At 42.7% G+C, this 17,950-nt stretch overlaps 1 protein-coding gene across 1 annotated transcript in view; it reads left to right on the top strand.

The window, feature by feature from the left end:
* Positions 1-17,950, top strand: part of tasora (transcription activation suppressor a) — a 30,694-nt gene extending 12,744 nt beyond the window's left edge. Inside the window, exons 12-28 of the mRNA XM_084740131.1 lie at positions 466-538; positions 845-923; positions 1,331-1,520; positions 2,021-2,305; positions 2,519-2,699; positions 3,317-3,445; positions 3,665-3,819; positions 4,894-5,104; positions 6,455-6,970; positions 9,018-10,450; positions 11,147-11,269; positions 12,321-12,480; positions 12,768-12,876; positions 14,965-15,143; positions 15,279-15,425; positions 16,005-16,770; positions 17,356-17,950. Coding sequence (XP_084596257.1) covers positions 466-538; positions 845-923; positions 1,331-1,520; positions 2,021-2,305; positions 2,519-2,699; positions 3,317-3,445; positions 3,665-3,819; positions 4,894-5,104; positions 6,455-6,970; positions 9,018-10,450; positions 11,147-11,269; positions 12,321-12,480; positions 12,768-12,876; positions 14,965-15,143; positions 15,279-15,425; positions 16,005-16,770; positions 17,356-17,872 — 5,253 coding nt within the window. The 3' untranslated portion in view covers positions 17,873-17,950. The remainder of the gene's footprint in view (positions 1-465; positions 539-844; positions 924-1,330; positions 1,521-2,020; positions 2,306-2,518; positions 2,700-3,316; positions 3,446-3,664; positions 3,820-4,893; positions 5,105-6,454; positions 6,971-9,017; positions 10,451-11,146; positions 11,270-12,320; positions 12,481-12,767; positions 12,877-14,964; positions 15,144-15,278; positions 15,426-16,004; positions 16,771-17,355) is intronic.

The raw sequence follows: 17,950 nt of genomic DNA, 5'->3' as shown, positions 1-17,950 counted from the left end.
TTTGGTATAATGTACAACAGAACAAACCTCATCAGAGCACAACAACAACGTCCTGTTGTACTATTATGCTCTCACTTTGCCTTTCAAACACAAAAACAGTTTTTATTCAAACATTACAAGCAGTAGCTTCTACTTTGTAACATATTTTAATCACTGTTAAAATACTGTCAATAAAATGCAAAACTTCCTTCAAGGTGTTTCACATTAAAAGTGTTCCAGGTGCTCAGTGAACTTAATCTCTCCCTTTATTGATAGGCTTTTATGGTGAAAAATCTGTGAAAAATGTTGATTTTCCTTGAAGAAAAAATGGCAAAGATGTGACTGGAAATGTTAAGTGAATAGAACAGTGTTAGTGTTAAAATAGAAAGCTGCAGTATTTGGTGTATTGGAAAAAAAAGAAAGGAAAGGGAAGACAAGTGGGAAGTTAGAGAATTATTGAATGACAGTCGTTTGTTCTTCCTACAGGTTCTGGTGACTTCACTCACAGATAGAGGCTTTCTCTTCTTGCTATCCAGTGTTCAGATGGCATCACCTGCTGGTATGACGTGTACATGTAAATTATGTAGAGGATCATGTTTGACAGGCCATGTGGTTAAAAACAAGTCACAACAGAGAGGCTAATTGTCATCCGAGTCTTTTGTCCTTGCTTTTAATCTCTGCATGAGGTGGAGTGAATTGTTACACTTATAAACCTCGGTTACTTGGCAGTTAGCAAAGTATTGTTGATTCACAATATTCATATTTTGGGCCAGTACACTCCTGAGATGTCAACTTTGTGTTGTTATGCAGAATAAATGATACTCAGCAACCTCAGGTTACAGAAACCATGTTATTGTGTTTTCAGAGAGAGGCGAGAGCTGGAAGAGGTGTCTTCAGGCCTTGTTTGTCTTCCCAGAGTCCAGAGATGTGGCCAAATCCAGTGAGTAACACAAGGCCTGCTGGATGGTCATTTACATTATTTTCCCAATGATGTATTATCCAGTAGGGATGTCACATTTAAGTTTTTGATCAGTTTTATTTTAGCCGATATCAATTTAAGCTACTCCAGATGCTGATCCTAAGGATCAGCTTGGGACATCTGTGTTTTGTTGCCTGTTGCACAAAAGAAACTAATTAAAAACAATGAGCTAAAAGAAGCTTAAAGGCTTCACAGAGCTGAGTAGAGCTGCAGAGGTGGGTGGCAATTCTGCATCATTGCAGCTTTAACAAGCATAGAGGAATCCTTTGTGGAGGCTAAACACCTACAGTAGGTACGAACTGAAGCTTGGACTTGAAAATTATCACCATGATGTAAATATTTATGTATTCTTTTTCTTCCCACAGCATTGAGCTGCGCCTCGTCTTCCCGTAATACTTCAGAGTCATCGATGTCCTCTGGGACAGTGATGCCACGTCTGAACCAGTTTATCCCAGCGCTACACCATGCCCTGGTCAAAGCCCGCGCCAACCCCCCTCCTGAACTGTCTGCCGGTGTGGAGCGCCAGGCACGGGAATATCTTATCGGCCTGAACGACGGCAAGGTGACTATGACATGATCGTCGTTGGATTTTTTATTGTATCTTTTTCTTTGCTTGTTGAGCTGCGCTGGCTGTCGCTGCTCAGCCACCCAGAAGGGAGTTTAGTAGAGTTTGCATTCTAGTTCACCCCAGACGTGTTGGATAGGGTTTCCAAACTGGGAAACACATTTCTGTATGGAGCTTGCTTTGTGCACTGTAAGGTTGGGCAATATGTTAAAATTCCCCAAATGGCCACAGTCAGTGTACCAAATGGTGATTGCTGATATCTTTGTCCCCACCCCAACCCCCTCCCGTGATTCAGAGTCTCAGCTGGGGCATTTTGAGAGTGGCAAGTTCTCGACATTATGTATGCTACCTACATTCACTATGTCCAGTAAACAAAATAAACTCACAAAGTCTCAAAAAATTAAATATTTTCACACTTATCTCTGTATATGTCAGGTGCATCCACATTCTTTTAGTGTTGTAAATCTAAAGCCCGTGTTTCTGTCTTCATTCCACAGGTTCGAGAGTACCCCATGGGCAAGTACGAATCCAATGAGCGAGAAAAGCTGTTTCCTGCTCCCAAACACCATCGAGTGAACATGGATGGATATCTGCGCTCCTACCTGTACAACCCCACCCTCTATCTGCTGTCAGTGGCCCGGGCCAAACTGATGGTGGAGGCGCACTGCGGCCCCGAGGAGCCACAGGAGGTGAGGGTCAGGAAGAGCTTTGGAGGCCAGAGAGAAGCAGCAGGGAGGGAGGCAACCAGCGACGCCAGAGGCGGACAGACCAACACTCAGAAGGTGAAAACTGACATTTGGGCAACCTTGACTAACACTGGAAAAAATATGCGTATGAACAATGACGATTTCTTTACCAACGTGGTGTCAGTGTGGTGCAAAGAACTTTATTCAAAAATGCTAAATTCTCTTGTGATTGATCTATTTTTGCCATGTTGGCTTTTCAGTCTGTAGAGAACTCAAAAGTGTTTTTTTTTGTTTTTTTTTGTCACTCAGATTCAGCAGGTGATAGACCTGGTTTTGACGTGTAAGAGGAATGCAGAGAATGAGGTGAACAGAGAGGGAGGAGGAGTAAAGGCACCAGGAAGGAAGAGGCGACTGGAGCAGGAGACGGCAGCGAGGACGATTAAGTACCTGAAGGCATCACAAGAACCTGAAAGACAAAGCAAGGTTCCAGGTGAGGAGACATGAGACCGAGACAGAGCCTGTGTCCCCTAAAGAGTTCTTAAAATCTTCGTCCAGAGCAAATACTTAATTTTTAAGATATTTGTTGAGATCTTAATGTGTCTGCAAAATTAGGCATTTGCAACCAAATCATAGCAACCAAAAGCAGTTGAAAAACCGCTGTGCCTCCAAACTGCCCTTAAGTGTTCCCAGCTGGGTGTCTTCAGAAAACCGCCTGGCCTTTTTCAGCTGGGAAAAAGACTTTGGACACAGCCCCGAACACTAGCAGCATCTTTTCCCCTGTCAGCAACACGCTTCACTGAGGGGAAACACAAAGTAATTCAGCTGCTTTCCCATTGTTTTTTTTTTTTTTCTTTAAGTTGAGAGTTGTTAAAGTTTTTTCTTTGCATACAATCTGAACACCTTTTTTTCCACAATATGTTACATATTAATATGTTCAAAAATAAGCAAATAAACAACAACAATACAAACAGTACAGTAACATTTAGTCAACACTGAGAAAGCAGACTGAACACCTTAAGAGACCATTTACCCTTATTATTTTATCTCGCTAACAATGGACAATGTGTCGTTTACTGACATGTTTTCTTTTATGCTTTTGGCTCCTAGTTGATGGAAACCAAGTCCCTGCCTCTCCTGGCTCTCTTGTGTCTGTTATTCGCTCACTTGGTTTGAAGGACATTGATGTGAAGGAAGATGGATCTGAACATTGTGCCAAACTTCACAGCATTCTGACAGGTGAGTGGATACAGAAACTACCATACTACACCCTTCAACTCTTTATTCATATTGTTTTTGTTCTTTTCTGCTCATTTGTTCGCATCTGTTAACTTTGTCACTGCAAAGTGTCAATTTCTTTTGCTAGTTGTTGTTGTAGGACATCTTGAATCATCAGTAAAACTGTTGATGAAAGACAGGTCTTTGAAAATGACTGAAGTTGTCTCTGCCCACTGACAGGCATCACCCAGGCTGCCACGGGAATGACCCATCAGAGTCATGGTGAAGTGCAAGAGGAGGAACCGAGGGATCCTTTTCCATTTGATAAGTTGGCCGCCAAGCTGGGTCTGCCCACCAACTGTGACATTGACCTGAGGAAGCAGGAGGAGCTGGAGGTAACTGTGAAGTTTTGAGTTAATACTTTTGACTGGCTTTATGGTGTCTTTTCCACAAATCATTTTACAGATACAAGGAAAATCAGCTGATCAGGTGTGGTTCAGTGCAGACACCTTTGAGTCGGTGTAGTTTAATTTCCCTCGGGCTAACGTTGTCTGTACGTCACACACATCATCCTGATGCACCCCCGGTTAAGTGACACTACAAAATAAGCAGTAGAAAATATGAAGGTACAAAAGTAGGCAATGTAACATATGGGTGTACTACAATAGGCTATAAAAGTATGAAAGTACAAAATAAACAATAAAAAATACTACAAAAATACTATAAACAAGTAAATACTCGTAGTACAATAGTCAGGTAGTGAGACACACTCAGCAGCAAACACAGTATAAGGTGCAGTGTGGCGGATATGGACTGATGGTCTGTTGGGGATTATGATGATGTGTGTTCCCATATGTACAACACCAGTCGTGAAGCGGTACCCAGTGTGACTGTACTGTGAGGGATGGATGTCTTGCTGTGATTTTTGTGGGATTTTGAGTGTTGTGAAAGACTTATGAATAGATTATTCTGTTTTTTTTTGACCTACTTAAAAAATGTGTTTGACATCCGTTGTGTGGTTTGAGTTAAACTTCAACAAATATATACTACAAACAAAACAAAAACCTGACTGACCAATCTGAACCGCCAGGAGAGACACCTGTCTGGCATCCCTAACAAAAATGTTACTACTACTACTAATAGCAATAATAATAATTAAAAAAAAGTCCAACTGTCACAAAGCAGTCCTCGGTCTGTGTAAATATGAGATCAGGTGAAGCCAAGATTCAGCAATCTGAGTTAGATAAAGTGATAAATGATTATGTGGACCACTGACTCTCTTAACACTTACTGTCTTCAGATTGTTTTGTTTTTTTTATCACAGAGCAAATATATTATAATCTTGCGAAAGTACAGGAAGACTTAGCATGAAAAAACTGAAAAATTATTTCATTAACTATCAACTTTTCTAGACCCTCTTTCATAAAAGTGTGTGGGGGGGTTTTTTGTGTGTGTGTGTTTGTTTGTAGGAGCAGACGGCGGGCAGCGTCAGTAGTTTGGAGGGATTCAGTCCCAGCTCCCACAGCGGGGAGATGAATCACCACGGAGCAGCAAGCAGAGCAGGAGGAGGAGGAGGAGGAGGAGGAGGAGGAGGGGGAGGATGGTTGGGGAGGAGAGCAGGAGGATATGAAGAGGAGGAGGAAGAGGTGGAGATCCCATGGGTCCTCATCCCGATCACAGGTTTGTCCGTCTGCCTGCCCAGTCGGGATATACATGAAACAAATAACATTTATATGAAATGCTGTCTCTATTAAAGTATTTTGTTGAATTTTCAAAATATAAACCAGAAGGAAACATTCATAGATCCATTTAACACACAAACTTTTCAGCAGGTCTCTCTTGAAAATGAGACACCACGTCTCAAAGAGATTACTTGTCTAAATTAAGGTTAAATAAAATTAGATAACATGTTAACATTAAAAGAATAATTCACCCAAACATGAAAATTCAGTCATTATGTACTCACCCTCATGCCGATTGAAGGTCGGGTTTAGATTTTTAGTTAACAAAACACTGCTGGAGTTTCGCAGCAATGGTGCAATCCAAGTCCATGAAAGCCCCGACATGCCTAGTCGACTTAAAAAACATGATTTACACCAAAGTTTTAACCTGAATCTTCACTGTAGATCCTTAGCTTGGCAGCATGAGTCATCTGAGCATACACACTGTCTGATCTGTGTGTGCGTGGTGTGACGGTATGCGCCCACATGTGAACTGCATGGTGTTCTTTTGTTGTAAATTGTATGTCAACACTTTACAGTACCAGTCACATGTTTGGACACACTTGTCATTCAATATTTTTTTTTTTAATTTTTATGAACATGCTTCAGATTACACCAACAGTGTGAAAAGCTGCCATCAAAGCAAAAGTTGGCTACTTTGCAGAATCTAAAACGTAAAGAGCGAAAACCTCCGGCACACTTGTAGGTTAATAGGTGTGTAGAAGGAGACGGTAAACAATAATTATAACAATAAAAAGCGATAAGACTCCTGCACACTGTCTCCTGCACTTGCAATCAGTGATTAAATAACGTTGTTAAGTGTCCTTTACATTTTAGATTCTTAAAAAGCAAAAATATATTTTATTTTGTCACATTTTTTGCTTACTACGTAATTCGATATATTCCATATTTCATAGTTTTGATGTCTGCAGTATTAATCTATAATGTACAAAAATAAGAAAAATAAAGAAAAAAACATTGAATAAGAAGATGTGTCCAAACTTTGGACTGGTACTGTGTATTTTATACCTTCCACTGCACAACATGCCCCAATTCCTCTAATCTCATTCCCTCTATGGTGAAAACCATTTCCAGAGCAGCTTAGCGCTCTGCCCAGCACTCAGGATTAACAAACATCAGATCATAATGTAACTGTATCATATGAAATCTAAATCTTAGGTGAAAAATTGTTGTGCAAAATGTTTATTTCTACTAGAGGCAAGAGGCAGTGCTGGTTTTCAGAGAGCAGCTCTTGGCCAGAAGTGACCAGAATGAAAAAGTTAAGGCTGACTCTGAACTGTGTCTGCAGGTCTGTGTTCAGAGCGCTACACCCAGAGAGACACCAACATCCCTCAGGATCCTCGCTTCCAGCACCTCACCACGGCAACAAGCATCACCACAACAACCAAACCTCCCAGGAAGAGCCCCACCCCGTCTCCTGAGCCCAGCCCTTTGCCTTCCCCCTTCCAGTCCCCATCCCCCCAACCCAGCCTTCCCCCCTCCCCCTCACAGTGCCCATCTCCCATCCCCAGCCCTCCCCTTTCACCCTCCCAGTGCCCGTCTCCAGAGCCCAGTCCCCCCGCTTCCCCGTCTCAGTGCCCATCCCCGGAGCCCAGCCCTCCTCCCTCTCCCTCCCAGTGCCCATCTCCACAGCCCAGTCCCCCCCTTTCTCCTTCTCAATACCCATCCCCTCAGCTCAGTCACCCCCCCTCCTCCCCATCCCGGTGCCAGTCCCCAGAGTCCAATGAGCTCAGCACATTTAACAAGGACCACAGTGGTGCTAACGAGGAGCGGTTAGCCCCCACAGCCTCCAGGGAGTTTGCAGGTAACCTCAGCTACACTGAGTTGATTTCATGGTGCACTTGGTGCATCTGCTCAAGTTTTAGATAATTACGACTTTTTGACTGCTATGTCACAGGTACTGGCCATTATACAGGTCTTAGAATGAAAATCGGTCCAATTTTATTTCCTGCTGCAGTATTTGCAAAAGCCCAGCTGAGAGAACTTAGATGTAGTGCTACAGTTGATGCCAACTGTCACATTTAACTGTCTGTACTTTTTGGCCTTTTACTTTTTCATTTGATTTGATGTTATACTGCCGGTCAGGGTTAAGTGATGAATGACAAACTTATAGCTTGTTTGCACCTGGCATTAGGATGTGTCTTGGATGATCCAATTGCAAGTGGACAACTCTGACTACAGTGTTTCACAAAGTTTATAAAGTTTCTCCTCACCCACTCACATAACTGTGCGATTTATTTATTTGTTTATTTTTGTCTAGGGACTTTATCCACAGGCAACAAAGAAGTAGCCTGTATCGGTTACCTTTTACTGTATTTGCCCTTTTGTATTTTCAGAAATTTAGTGTAAATGGAGTGTCAATGCCATGACGGACAATGTTTTTTACACTAGATGTTTGCTTTATTTAGATTGGAATTTGATAGAATTTTCATTTGCTAGTTATTGTTTAGTCTAATTATTAATCAGTATTATTTTCTTGTTTGGCTTACTTATTTTTTTGCATAATAAGTATTTTTGTTTGTGGTTGGGGTAACGCTGTGGGCCCCTGGGGTTATAATTAGGAAGGCAGTGATAGGACCAGCATGCACCTGGGTGGGTAAATGGATTTTTATCTGAGCAGGAGAGTCATGCAGGAAACATGAATCTTTTGTTATTTTGTTTGCTTGCTTGATTTGGATAAATAAACCATAAGAAACAATAATTTTGCATGGATGATGGGCTTCGTTTGCCTGAGTACATCACATGTCCATGGTGCAGCAGTGGTTTGATTAGATATTTCCTCAAGGCATCACAGGCACATTCACGTCTGCATGTTAATGCCAGGGATAAACGGTCTCACAGACAGTGTCTGCTTTAATTTAGCTTGTTGCAGTTAAAGTAAACAAGTTAAGCTCTTAAGCTTTATGATGTGGTGGTTGTAGTTTATCTTTTATTCATACATCAAAAGGAGAAAGTACACAGGAGTCCAGTATGTCTTATGCTGAAACTGGTTTAATGAAAGAATAATCAGTACAGTCTTTGTCCTGATGTTCCCTTCAGTTCTGGAGTTTCAGTTCTCCTGGGATAGTCTTTAAGTTTTAACAGATAATACCATAAATAATCTATTCCCAAATAAGGTCGGAGCCAACACATCTACAGCATATAGAATTAGTCTGTTGGTCTACAGATCCAAAACAAGTGAGGCCACAGCTCAGCAAACACATCTCCAACCTTAGCTGCCATAACAACACTATCAGATTTTTCTCTTATTTATCTCTAAGGACCAGACAGCTGCATCTGCTGTCTCAAAGGGAAATTTATTGCAGGCTTCCCAATGACCTCAAGGCCTTAGTATGATACCTGAATTTTGGAAAATTTCCCTAACAGTGATGTTGCATGATGTGCTTGCAAGTTCCACTCAGGTGTTGTAGGTTACCAGCGCCAATTTTTGTGGAACGGTTTGTTGAACGTTTTTTTTTATTTACTGTTGACAAGAGTGACCTTATATATAACTGTACATAAACCACTGTGACTTCATTTATAGACCTGTACACATGTGACTCCCCTTATTGAGTTGTAATTTGAAAACAGATCATATTTGTATGAAACAGGACTTAATGTGTTTGAATTCATTATGTTTCTCCACTCATTTATTAAGGGTTTAATTTAATTGGTCAACAGTCTGTCTGTATTTTAACATTAAGTCATTTATTCTTAACCTACTAAGTTTATTAATCAAATTAGGCTTTGATCTCATTCTACACTTCACTATCACCAACACCACAGAAGCAGTCAGGATTCGATATGTGTTGATATGTTGTCTCAGTGTGTATCTGTGGTTTTTCCAGTCTAACATAGTGTCCCTCCTGCAGGAGTGTCCATGGACACAAACAAGAAACCTCAGGAGATAGAAGAGCCATCCATCTGTGCCTCCATCCAGCCATCTATCCCTCCAACTCCAGAGAGGACAAAGCCCCCACCCCCACATATCAAGCTAGAGAAGGAACATGCAGAGGGGAAAACTGAGGAGGTGGAGGATGTACGTGCAGAACCTTTAAAGGAAGCAGAAACTCAGGTGGTTGAGGACGTGCAAATGCAAGATGAGGAGGCAGAGGAGGGTAAGCAAGAGGAGGAGGAGGAGGAGGAGGTGGTGGACATGATGGATGTGGTGACTGATGATATGGAGCAAAATGGAGAAGGGAATGAACTTGAAGGTGGCTCTTTGTTTGCTCTGTCCGTCTCCTCGTCTCCTTCTCGTCCTCTCAGATACATTGACCGCATTGTGGACAAACATTTGGGTGACTTCTCCTCTGAGATTCAGCTCGTCCTGCAGGAGGAGAGCATCCATTACAGCTTCCCACAGTCCCCACATTCCACCTCAAACACGGACACTGCAGCACTTCCTCACACACTCCCACACACACCCATATCTCAGTTTTCACAGTATGTTTCTTTCTACAACCCCTGTCCCCCTGTCCAGGACTACGTTAGCTCATTACAGGACAGCATCAACAGCATGCTAACAGAACTCGACGAGAGCTGGCTGAGCCACAAGCCTGCCACCAGCCGGACTAATGCTGATGCCACGTTAGCCAGCAGAGTTAGTGACTTTGTGTCCAGCATCCGAGCAGCTAATACCCAGACAGACAGAGATGATGATGATGATAATGATGGTCTCTGCAGTGAACTGACAGCTGCTGACGTCGGTGCCTCAGTCAGTCCTGTGCTACCCAGAGGGGCTGAAGTATGGCCACCACTTACAATCACCAGACAGTTTTCTGATGATGCAAACAACAGGAATCCCCCAACCTCTCACATCACTTTATCTGTAGCTACCTCTGCGTCTGGTCCGGTCTATGAGCCTGCCGACACCGCCGTCCTCCATCCTCCTCCTGATATGTCCACGCAGTCCCACTGGGCACCACACGAAAGTTGCACTTTAGAGATCACTAGGACAGTCACTCAAAACATCAGACACACACCAGATGGCGGCGTCACCAGGACTGTTCATTGTCCCGCCGTTGACGGTGAGACAAGTCTTGCAGGTTCAGGCTGCGAGGTGACTATTCCAGGGTTCGGCGGGGTGTCTAGTCCCCCGACGGAACCATCACACTCCACTGAGCCGGTCTCCACTCCGGCCTCTGTGTCCATCAGCGTGCCCCCCCCATACCTGAGCGTCGTCAGCCAGCTGCAGCCAGAGATATTCAACAACCTGGCGAAGATCATGAATGGCGTCAAGAGAAACTCCCCGCAGTTCTACCTCCACAGCACCGACCCAGAGGACCAGGTCTACGAAGACGTCAAGGTAACGTCACAGGCAGAACAGTTCACAGTTAATGAATAATTTGTTAAAAATAGATGAGCTTTGATGGCTAAACACATACAAACCTTTGTTTTAAAGTTTAAATGGCGAAGCAAATTGCTGCATTTTTGATTCATAATTTAGTGAAAATGGTTTTATTCTTATTCAAAAAGGAAATACCAATTTATGTGAAAAGTCGTCTAAACTTAAAAGATGAAATTTAAATTGTGTAATGCTTCCTGTTGTTAGTGTTTTTAGATCAGTGAGTTATGAGTGACAGATACTTTCTGAGTTTTGGATGTTAGAGGAACTGTTTGGCCAAGCTGTATGTCGTCATTGCAGACTGTATGAAAAGTTTTGAGAAAGTGGCTTCAGTATTGATAAAGAAAAATGTAAAAAGTTAGAAGGGTGATTGGTTTAATCTCAATAAACAAACACTAATCAATAAATTAACACAAATACCAGTGCACTGGTCCCAGCTAGGACTGAGAGTTCAGACTGGGAAATAATTGCAGAGATCCATAAAGACAGTTATAAAGTGAAGTATAGTTAATGTATTTTTGTGTATATTTACTCTGTGTGTGTGTGTGTGTGTGTGTGTGTGTGTGTGTGTGTGTGTGTGTGTGTGTGTGTGTGTGTGTGTGTGTGTGTGTGTGTGTGTGTGTGTTTGGTGTGTGTGTCTGTACTCTTCTGTTGTAGGAACACCTGTTGAAGCAGGGTAACATGGAGCAGAGTCCCATGGCCTTTCTGAACCAAGAAAACTCTGACAACAGACTGATGGTCATCATTAAGAACAAAGACATTGCTAGACATGTACACAAGGTACCTCTGAACAATAAGTTTAACTTCTGACTCTCTGTCTGAACTGCTAGTGACGGTAAACAAGGTGGCTGATCCAGATGTTTTATGTCTTATAAGTCACATGTTTGATCTGATCTTTGTCTTTGAAGATGAGGCCCTGCCAGATTTTTAGATTTATACCGACTAATTGACTCGAGCCCCTCTGGGATCGACATAAACCCTCGCATTTGTAAATGAGCAGGAGCCTCTGGGCACTGAGATCAGATAGTGGCAGAAAATGATAGAAAGTGCTTTCTGTTGTCGCCTCCTAGCTGATGGCAGATTTGTGCAACTTCCAGAAACACTAATCAGAATACATACCTGGTATTTCATCATTATCACCTACTGTTAGGGGCTCCACGCCCTGCTCCTCTGAGCATTGCAGCAGCCTCTGGAGAAAATCTCCTCAGTGTAAATATCATGAATCAGTGTTCTGTTAGAGGTGTGAACTCTCCCTCTGTATTTATCAAATCAGAAGAGAAAAGAGGAAGTAGCAGGTGCACAGAGGTTAAGATAAGATCAGATGTTCCACTGAGTTGTTGAATCCATGAAGGTAGTTTATGACCTTCAAATGTCATCTGTCATTCCATCAGGTTTGAAGCCACATCCTGGTCAGCAGTCAGGCAGCTTCTGTGGTGGAAAATCTGAAAATAAGAGTTGACACAATGACCAAAGTCTTTGTCGTGTTTTAATAATACTTTGCTAAGGATCAGAGTACAGTCACACACACAGTGTAATAACAAGTCAAGAATGCACATTCATTTTATAGGCAAGCTGTGTGGTCAAGGATGAGCAAACAGTTTATTCCTTCCAAACAATCCTCGGATAAGAAACAATCCTGTGAGAATGCCGTCCTCATTCCATGCTATACTATGCCAGTTCATACAAACTGCAAAGCTGGAAGCAGTTTACCATCAACTACAGTTACCGTCTGTTTTTTGTTTTCATGCTGGTCAGATGCACTGGCTGATTTTCCGAATGCAAACCAAAAAGGGGCTTACAGGAAGCGTGTTGATGTGTTTTCACACCTCAGATCCCAGGTCTGGTGTCTCTGAAGCAACACCCCACTGTGGTGTTTGTGGGAATCGATACACTAGACGACATCAGGAACAGCAACTTCAACGAGCTCTTTGTCTCTGGAGGCTGCATCGTTTCGGACGAGTTGGTCCTCAATCCAGACATCATCAGTTGCGGTAGGTCAGGGATTAAAATCAGACAGCAGGATCCAACATAATGCATCTTGTGGTCATTATATATATTTATATATTTTTTTCTGTATATTGGTGGTCTTATCCTATTTAACACACAATTATGAGAATCTTATTTTCATGATTTTTTGTCATAGAGAAAAATGGAATATTTTAGGAATGTTTTCATCAGTCTCTTCTAAGTCAAGTCAGTTATAAGACAAATGCATTACTCATATTTGACGTGTATTTATTTTAACTGATGTGTTGATTAATGGGCTGTTGTTCTGCAGATGAACTGGCTGCACTGCTGATGCTCCTGGAGCAGCACAGTTCTCCAGAGAGTGTCTGGAGGTGGAAAGTTCACTATAAAACTTACAAGAAGTTAAAAGAACAAGCCAGGTATGGATTTCTTTGTCTGCACTGTATAATGACCCACACTACACCACGAAACTGTGACATGTTTAATGATTTACAGCTGAATGGATTTACTGATGCACTCTTTTATTAGATTGAATTATTAACTCTTTGCTTAGTTATTAGTTCTCTCCTGTAATGTACAGGTTTGTCTACATGTCTGGGTGTGTCATATATTGTTATTGTCAGAGTTTCATGCAACTCTGAAATCACATCATTTTCTTCGTTTTTTTGGCATATAGTGGTACTACACATGTTGCATGGTAGTTTTATTTGAAAAAAAGAGAAAACGTTGAAGATGTTTGTTGTTGTTTTTTGCTGGACATTGGACACCTTTCAACTGGATTATTTTGATGTGGAGAAAAACATCTTGACATAATTGTGAGGCAAAATTTGAACTTGTTATATGACCAGTGTTGGGCAAGTTACTTTTAATTCATTTAAAAGTACTAAGTATCTTTACAATATTAGTGTCTGTGGAAAGAAATGTTACACAGCTTTTGCATTACTTTCACCAAAATAACTGCAAAGGTACGACTGGGCCTTGTAAAATACAAGAGGGTAATGTTTCATGGTGATATGTCCTGTATTGGAACCTTTACAGTAAATAGGTGTTTCAGTCTTTCCTCCTGACACCTCATGTCTCAGCTGTGTCTCACGGGTGCAGCCATGTCCTGAAGCATGTATTTACACGTTTAAGTCTATTTTTTCAACATGTGAGGCTGATGCCCAGTACAAAGATACTGCATGAATATATTTATCAGCAGAGCAGTGTGCGCTCCTCTCTGTCTGCTCAGGTTTGTCAGGAAGGTTAATATATCTCTGCGATAGTCCTCATTTCCCATCATGCATTTGAATAGTGATTCTTTTAATCAAAGCAGTTGCTAGGCTGAGTAGTTTGTTATGTTTGCTGTGTTATATTCCAAAATGCAAATTTTGTTTTTTGTTAGTGTTTGTAATGTGTCTGCTCAGACACGGTTGTACTGCTTTAAAATTTTAACCATTAGTGAGGTGGCTGTTTGACACTATCTATATTTTTCATGACGCCCCTTCAGAAATTATTCCGGCGCCCTTTAGAATGTGTTACTTGACATGGTGAATGCAATAATGTAAGAGAAATTATGCATTATGTTATTTTTTACGCCCAACACTGTATATGACTTCCAAATGGATTTATGGCAATTCTTCTTCAATGGAAAATGGAAACACAGACATTATATTCACACATACACTGATAGAATCAGTGTGACTTTGTATTTCTCGTAACACCGATTTGACACAACTGTTATGAGATGAATGTTGATTTCACAGTGTAATAGCTATAGAATAATGACAGTGTCTGCGTTTAGACTGGTTCCTGAGCCTCACTTTCACTATGCAAATCTGACTGCTGCTGGGCAAGATATGTCACTTTAAAATTATGACTCCAGTATACACTAAAGTAATGAACATATTTCGCCTAATATTTTCTTCAAATGTTACTCCCGCCTCCATGCTAACCCCAACCCATTGATGCAAAGCATAATATTAACTATTTTGCAGTGCACATCATTACAATAGCTTATGCCTGCTTCCAAATTTAATATAAAGTTACATCAGTATCAGTTTACCTCATCAGCACACATACTTCTTTCTTCTTTACGAAACCAGACTCAGAGGAAACAGAAAGCTTTGTTGTGTTGAAATGTGAACCCTATCAGACAGTGTTTCCGGTAGTGGTGTCCTCTGCGGTTGAGGCATAGGTTATGGTTAGGTTTAGCAGGGTAAGTAAAGGGGAACACATATCGACGGGGAAACAGATTTCAACACAACACCTGCTTTCTTTGCCACAGCTGCACAGCACACAACAATATTACCACTTGGAGTCACACAGGGTTTGAAAAGTTTCCACTTTAATTAATATGTTTGATTAGAGTTTGACAGTCAGTGTAGGTCAGTATCCTGTTTGTCATACAGGTAGAAGAAGTGCAATTCTCTCTACTACACCCTGCAGTTGAGTTACAGGCAGCGACAGACTGTTTTAAGTGCATACAGGCAAGTGAGTCTTTTAACATGTGTTCATTTATTTATTAGGTTCAGGAGAGAAGCAGCCAGCCTATTGGACGTACTGTCAGCCTATCAGAAGCGGCAAATCATTGAGTTCCTCCCGTATCATGCCTGCGACATGATGAACCATCAGTCACCTGACCTGAACTGTCTTGTGGATCTCCAGGCTCGCTACACGCAGTACAGACACACAATCCTCCTGAGGGGTACGTACATCTCAAGACCTCTGGCACTAATCAATACCAGTGACTTAGCAGTGACCAGCGGGTGAGAAATTTAATTTACCACCTGAAGTGCACTGATGACTTTAGCCCCGATTTTGTCTTTTTTTTTTAACTCAGACCGTCATTATGAGGAGTTCCATGTCTACTCCAATTGTGGCATCATCGTGGCCAGTATTAAAGAACTTATGCACAACTTCCCCAGACTGGTCGGTTACCATGACATCAAGGACAAGCAGCCAATCATGGATGACATCTCTCCTAAAGGTCAGTGTTTGTCAGTTGGACATATTTTATTTAAATTAGAAAACATAAAAATCCTGTTAAGAAATCTTGGATCCTGTTGCACTGAACCTTGAAGTTCATAAACCTCAACATTCATGTGACCCGGCGTTCATCTCCACTGTTACACAACAGAACAAGCCTCTGTCTCTCTTATTTTGAAAGTCTCCATTGCATCTTAGATTTTGCATATCATTATATTGTGATACGGCAGAAGTGTTGTCTCTTCCTGGTTTTAAAGGCTATATTCCAGTAAAATGATGCAATTTCCTGAACTTATCAAACTGTTCTAGTTGTTCTATTACAACCCCAGTTCCAAAACAGTCGGGACATTGTGTAAAACATAAACAAAAACAGAATGCAATAATTTGCACACACTTTTTGACCAATATTTAATCTGTCAGTTATCTGAAAAGAATGCAATAGCAAATAAGTGTCTTTATTTTAAATAAATGGGAACCTAAACCAAAAAAAAGCGAGGACCTCTAGTGTGGATCCTTGATTTCTACCCACGTTCTCCGGTCTCTACTTTGTGTTCTACTCAGTGTTCTCCTCTGTCCTCAGGTCTCGGCAGGCAGCTGAGTCACAGTGACTCTGTGTCTGAACGCTCTCCCTCCATCTTCCCCGAACCCATCCATTCCCTCTCATCCCATGACCAACCTCAACATCTCCTCCAGCAGCCCGGCTCCGGCCCGCCCCCTCCCTCCCATCTCTCTGACCAGCTCGTCCCGGACGCCTCCTATAAGGAAAGTGTGCCGCCCCACTCAGACAAAGACCTTGAGGCTCTTCGACGGGTCCTGTCACAGATTCGGGCTGAACGCCAGTCAAAGCAGCAGCAGTTGGACTCGCAGGCAGAGCTGAGCATCAACCCCCTCACAACCTTCCTTCCCGCTCCTGTTCGCACAGGAAGTCATCACGCCGCCCATCCTTTAGGTCCAGGTGTTCCCGCTGAGTCTGCCACGCTCTCTCCGAGTAAGAAAGCAGTGGCAGCAACTCTGGAGTCAATTCACTCTGCACTGCAGCCGGAGCTGGTGGAGGGGCAGAGGAGGGAGGTCAGAGCAGAGGGACGGAGGAGTAGAGGGGGAGAGCCTGGACATCAGAGAGATGGTACTCCAGTAAGAGTGGTGGGGTTACTGGGAGGGAACCTGGGTCTCAGTGATAGCGAAACGCCCACCCCTCCGTCCAGTCAGAACACAGCTGCACTGACGGGACTAAGTAGCCACATAGACTTAACCAATGACGGGAGAGAGAAAGCAGATCAACAAACAGCCACACACAGCGCAGCCTCGTCCAGTTCTACAGCCTGTCCTGCAGAGGCCGACAGATTAAGGTCAGTGAATACTAACTGATTACAGTTACAGTTTGTAATAATGATGTAACAAGTCTTGTCAGGTCAGCGTCATCCTGAAAAATGTTTCATGTGGTTCACACTGTAAGTACATAATTCCTCTGTCAGTGCGGACGACCCTGAGCAGGTTTCAACCTGAATAGACAAGACTAGTCCATGTAAGCAGCAGGAGAATTGAAGTTGATTGTTTCCACTAAAAGTACTTTGGTACTTGCTTTTAACTATTTGTTTTAGGACTGAACAATTAATCGAAATGTTATCAAAGTCGCAATATGGTTTACTGCCAAATTGTGGCTAGGATCTATTATTAGTTTTAGATTTTGTCAGAATTTATGTATGAATCCTTGAGCCAAAAACATGTTTTGTGAGGTTGCAATGACCTTTGGCCTTTGACCGCAAAATTTAATTAGTTCATCTTTGAGTCCAAGAGGTCATTTGCGTCACCAAGTTTTAAGAAATTCCCTCGAGGTGTTCTTGAGGATGACCTGAAAAAACATCTGCTGTACCTCAAGTCCTGCAGTTTGCCTGAATGTTCCTGTTGAACTTATTTTTGTTTTCTTCTTGTAGAGAAGCACAGCCAATAAGAGGAGAGGGAGCACCACCACCTGGTAACAGCACTGTGGGTACCGCCAGTGGCAGCAAGGTAACAGGAAGCGTCACCATGGTAACAGACCAGGAAAACCACACAAATCCTGCTGCGCTGCATCTACAGCAGATCCAACAGCCTCAACAGCATCTGCAGCACCTGAACAACCAGCAGCTCCATCAGAGTCACGCACACCTACAACAACCAGCTCACAGCCAGCAGCAGCGGGCCGCCGGCCTCCTGCACCCCTTTCACCTGTCTCGACTCCCCAGCCAGCATTTCTCCCACGGCTCCATGCTGAGGCCCCTGGCCACCATGAGAAATAGCCTCCTGGGGCCCACCCCTGCCTGGGGCCCCGCAGGAGCCGCTGCCCTAGCCTGGGGCTTCGGCAGGGACCTCAGTGGTTCCAGACTGCTGGGGGGGTACCAGAACCCTGCAGGTCAGGGCAGCAACATGTACAGAGGGGGTCAGAGAGGAGGAGGCTTTAATGGGATGTAGAGAGCCAGTTTAACCACACCAGCTGAGTACACAGGTAACTGAACTCTGCACACCTGCTGCGGCTCATACAGCACGTTT

This window comes from Lutjanus erythropterus, chromosome 2 (assembly GCF_056507025.1).
Source record: "Lutjanus erythropterus isolate fLutEry1 chromosome 2, fLutEry1.hap2, whole genome shotgun sequence".
Taxonomy (NCBI): Eukaryota; Metazoa; Chordata; class Actinopteri; order Lutjaniformes; family Lutjanidae; genus Lutjanus; species Lutjanus erythropterus.
Note: the sequence above shows the minus strand (reverse complement) of the source record. Positions and strands in the feature narration are given on the sequence as shown.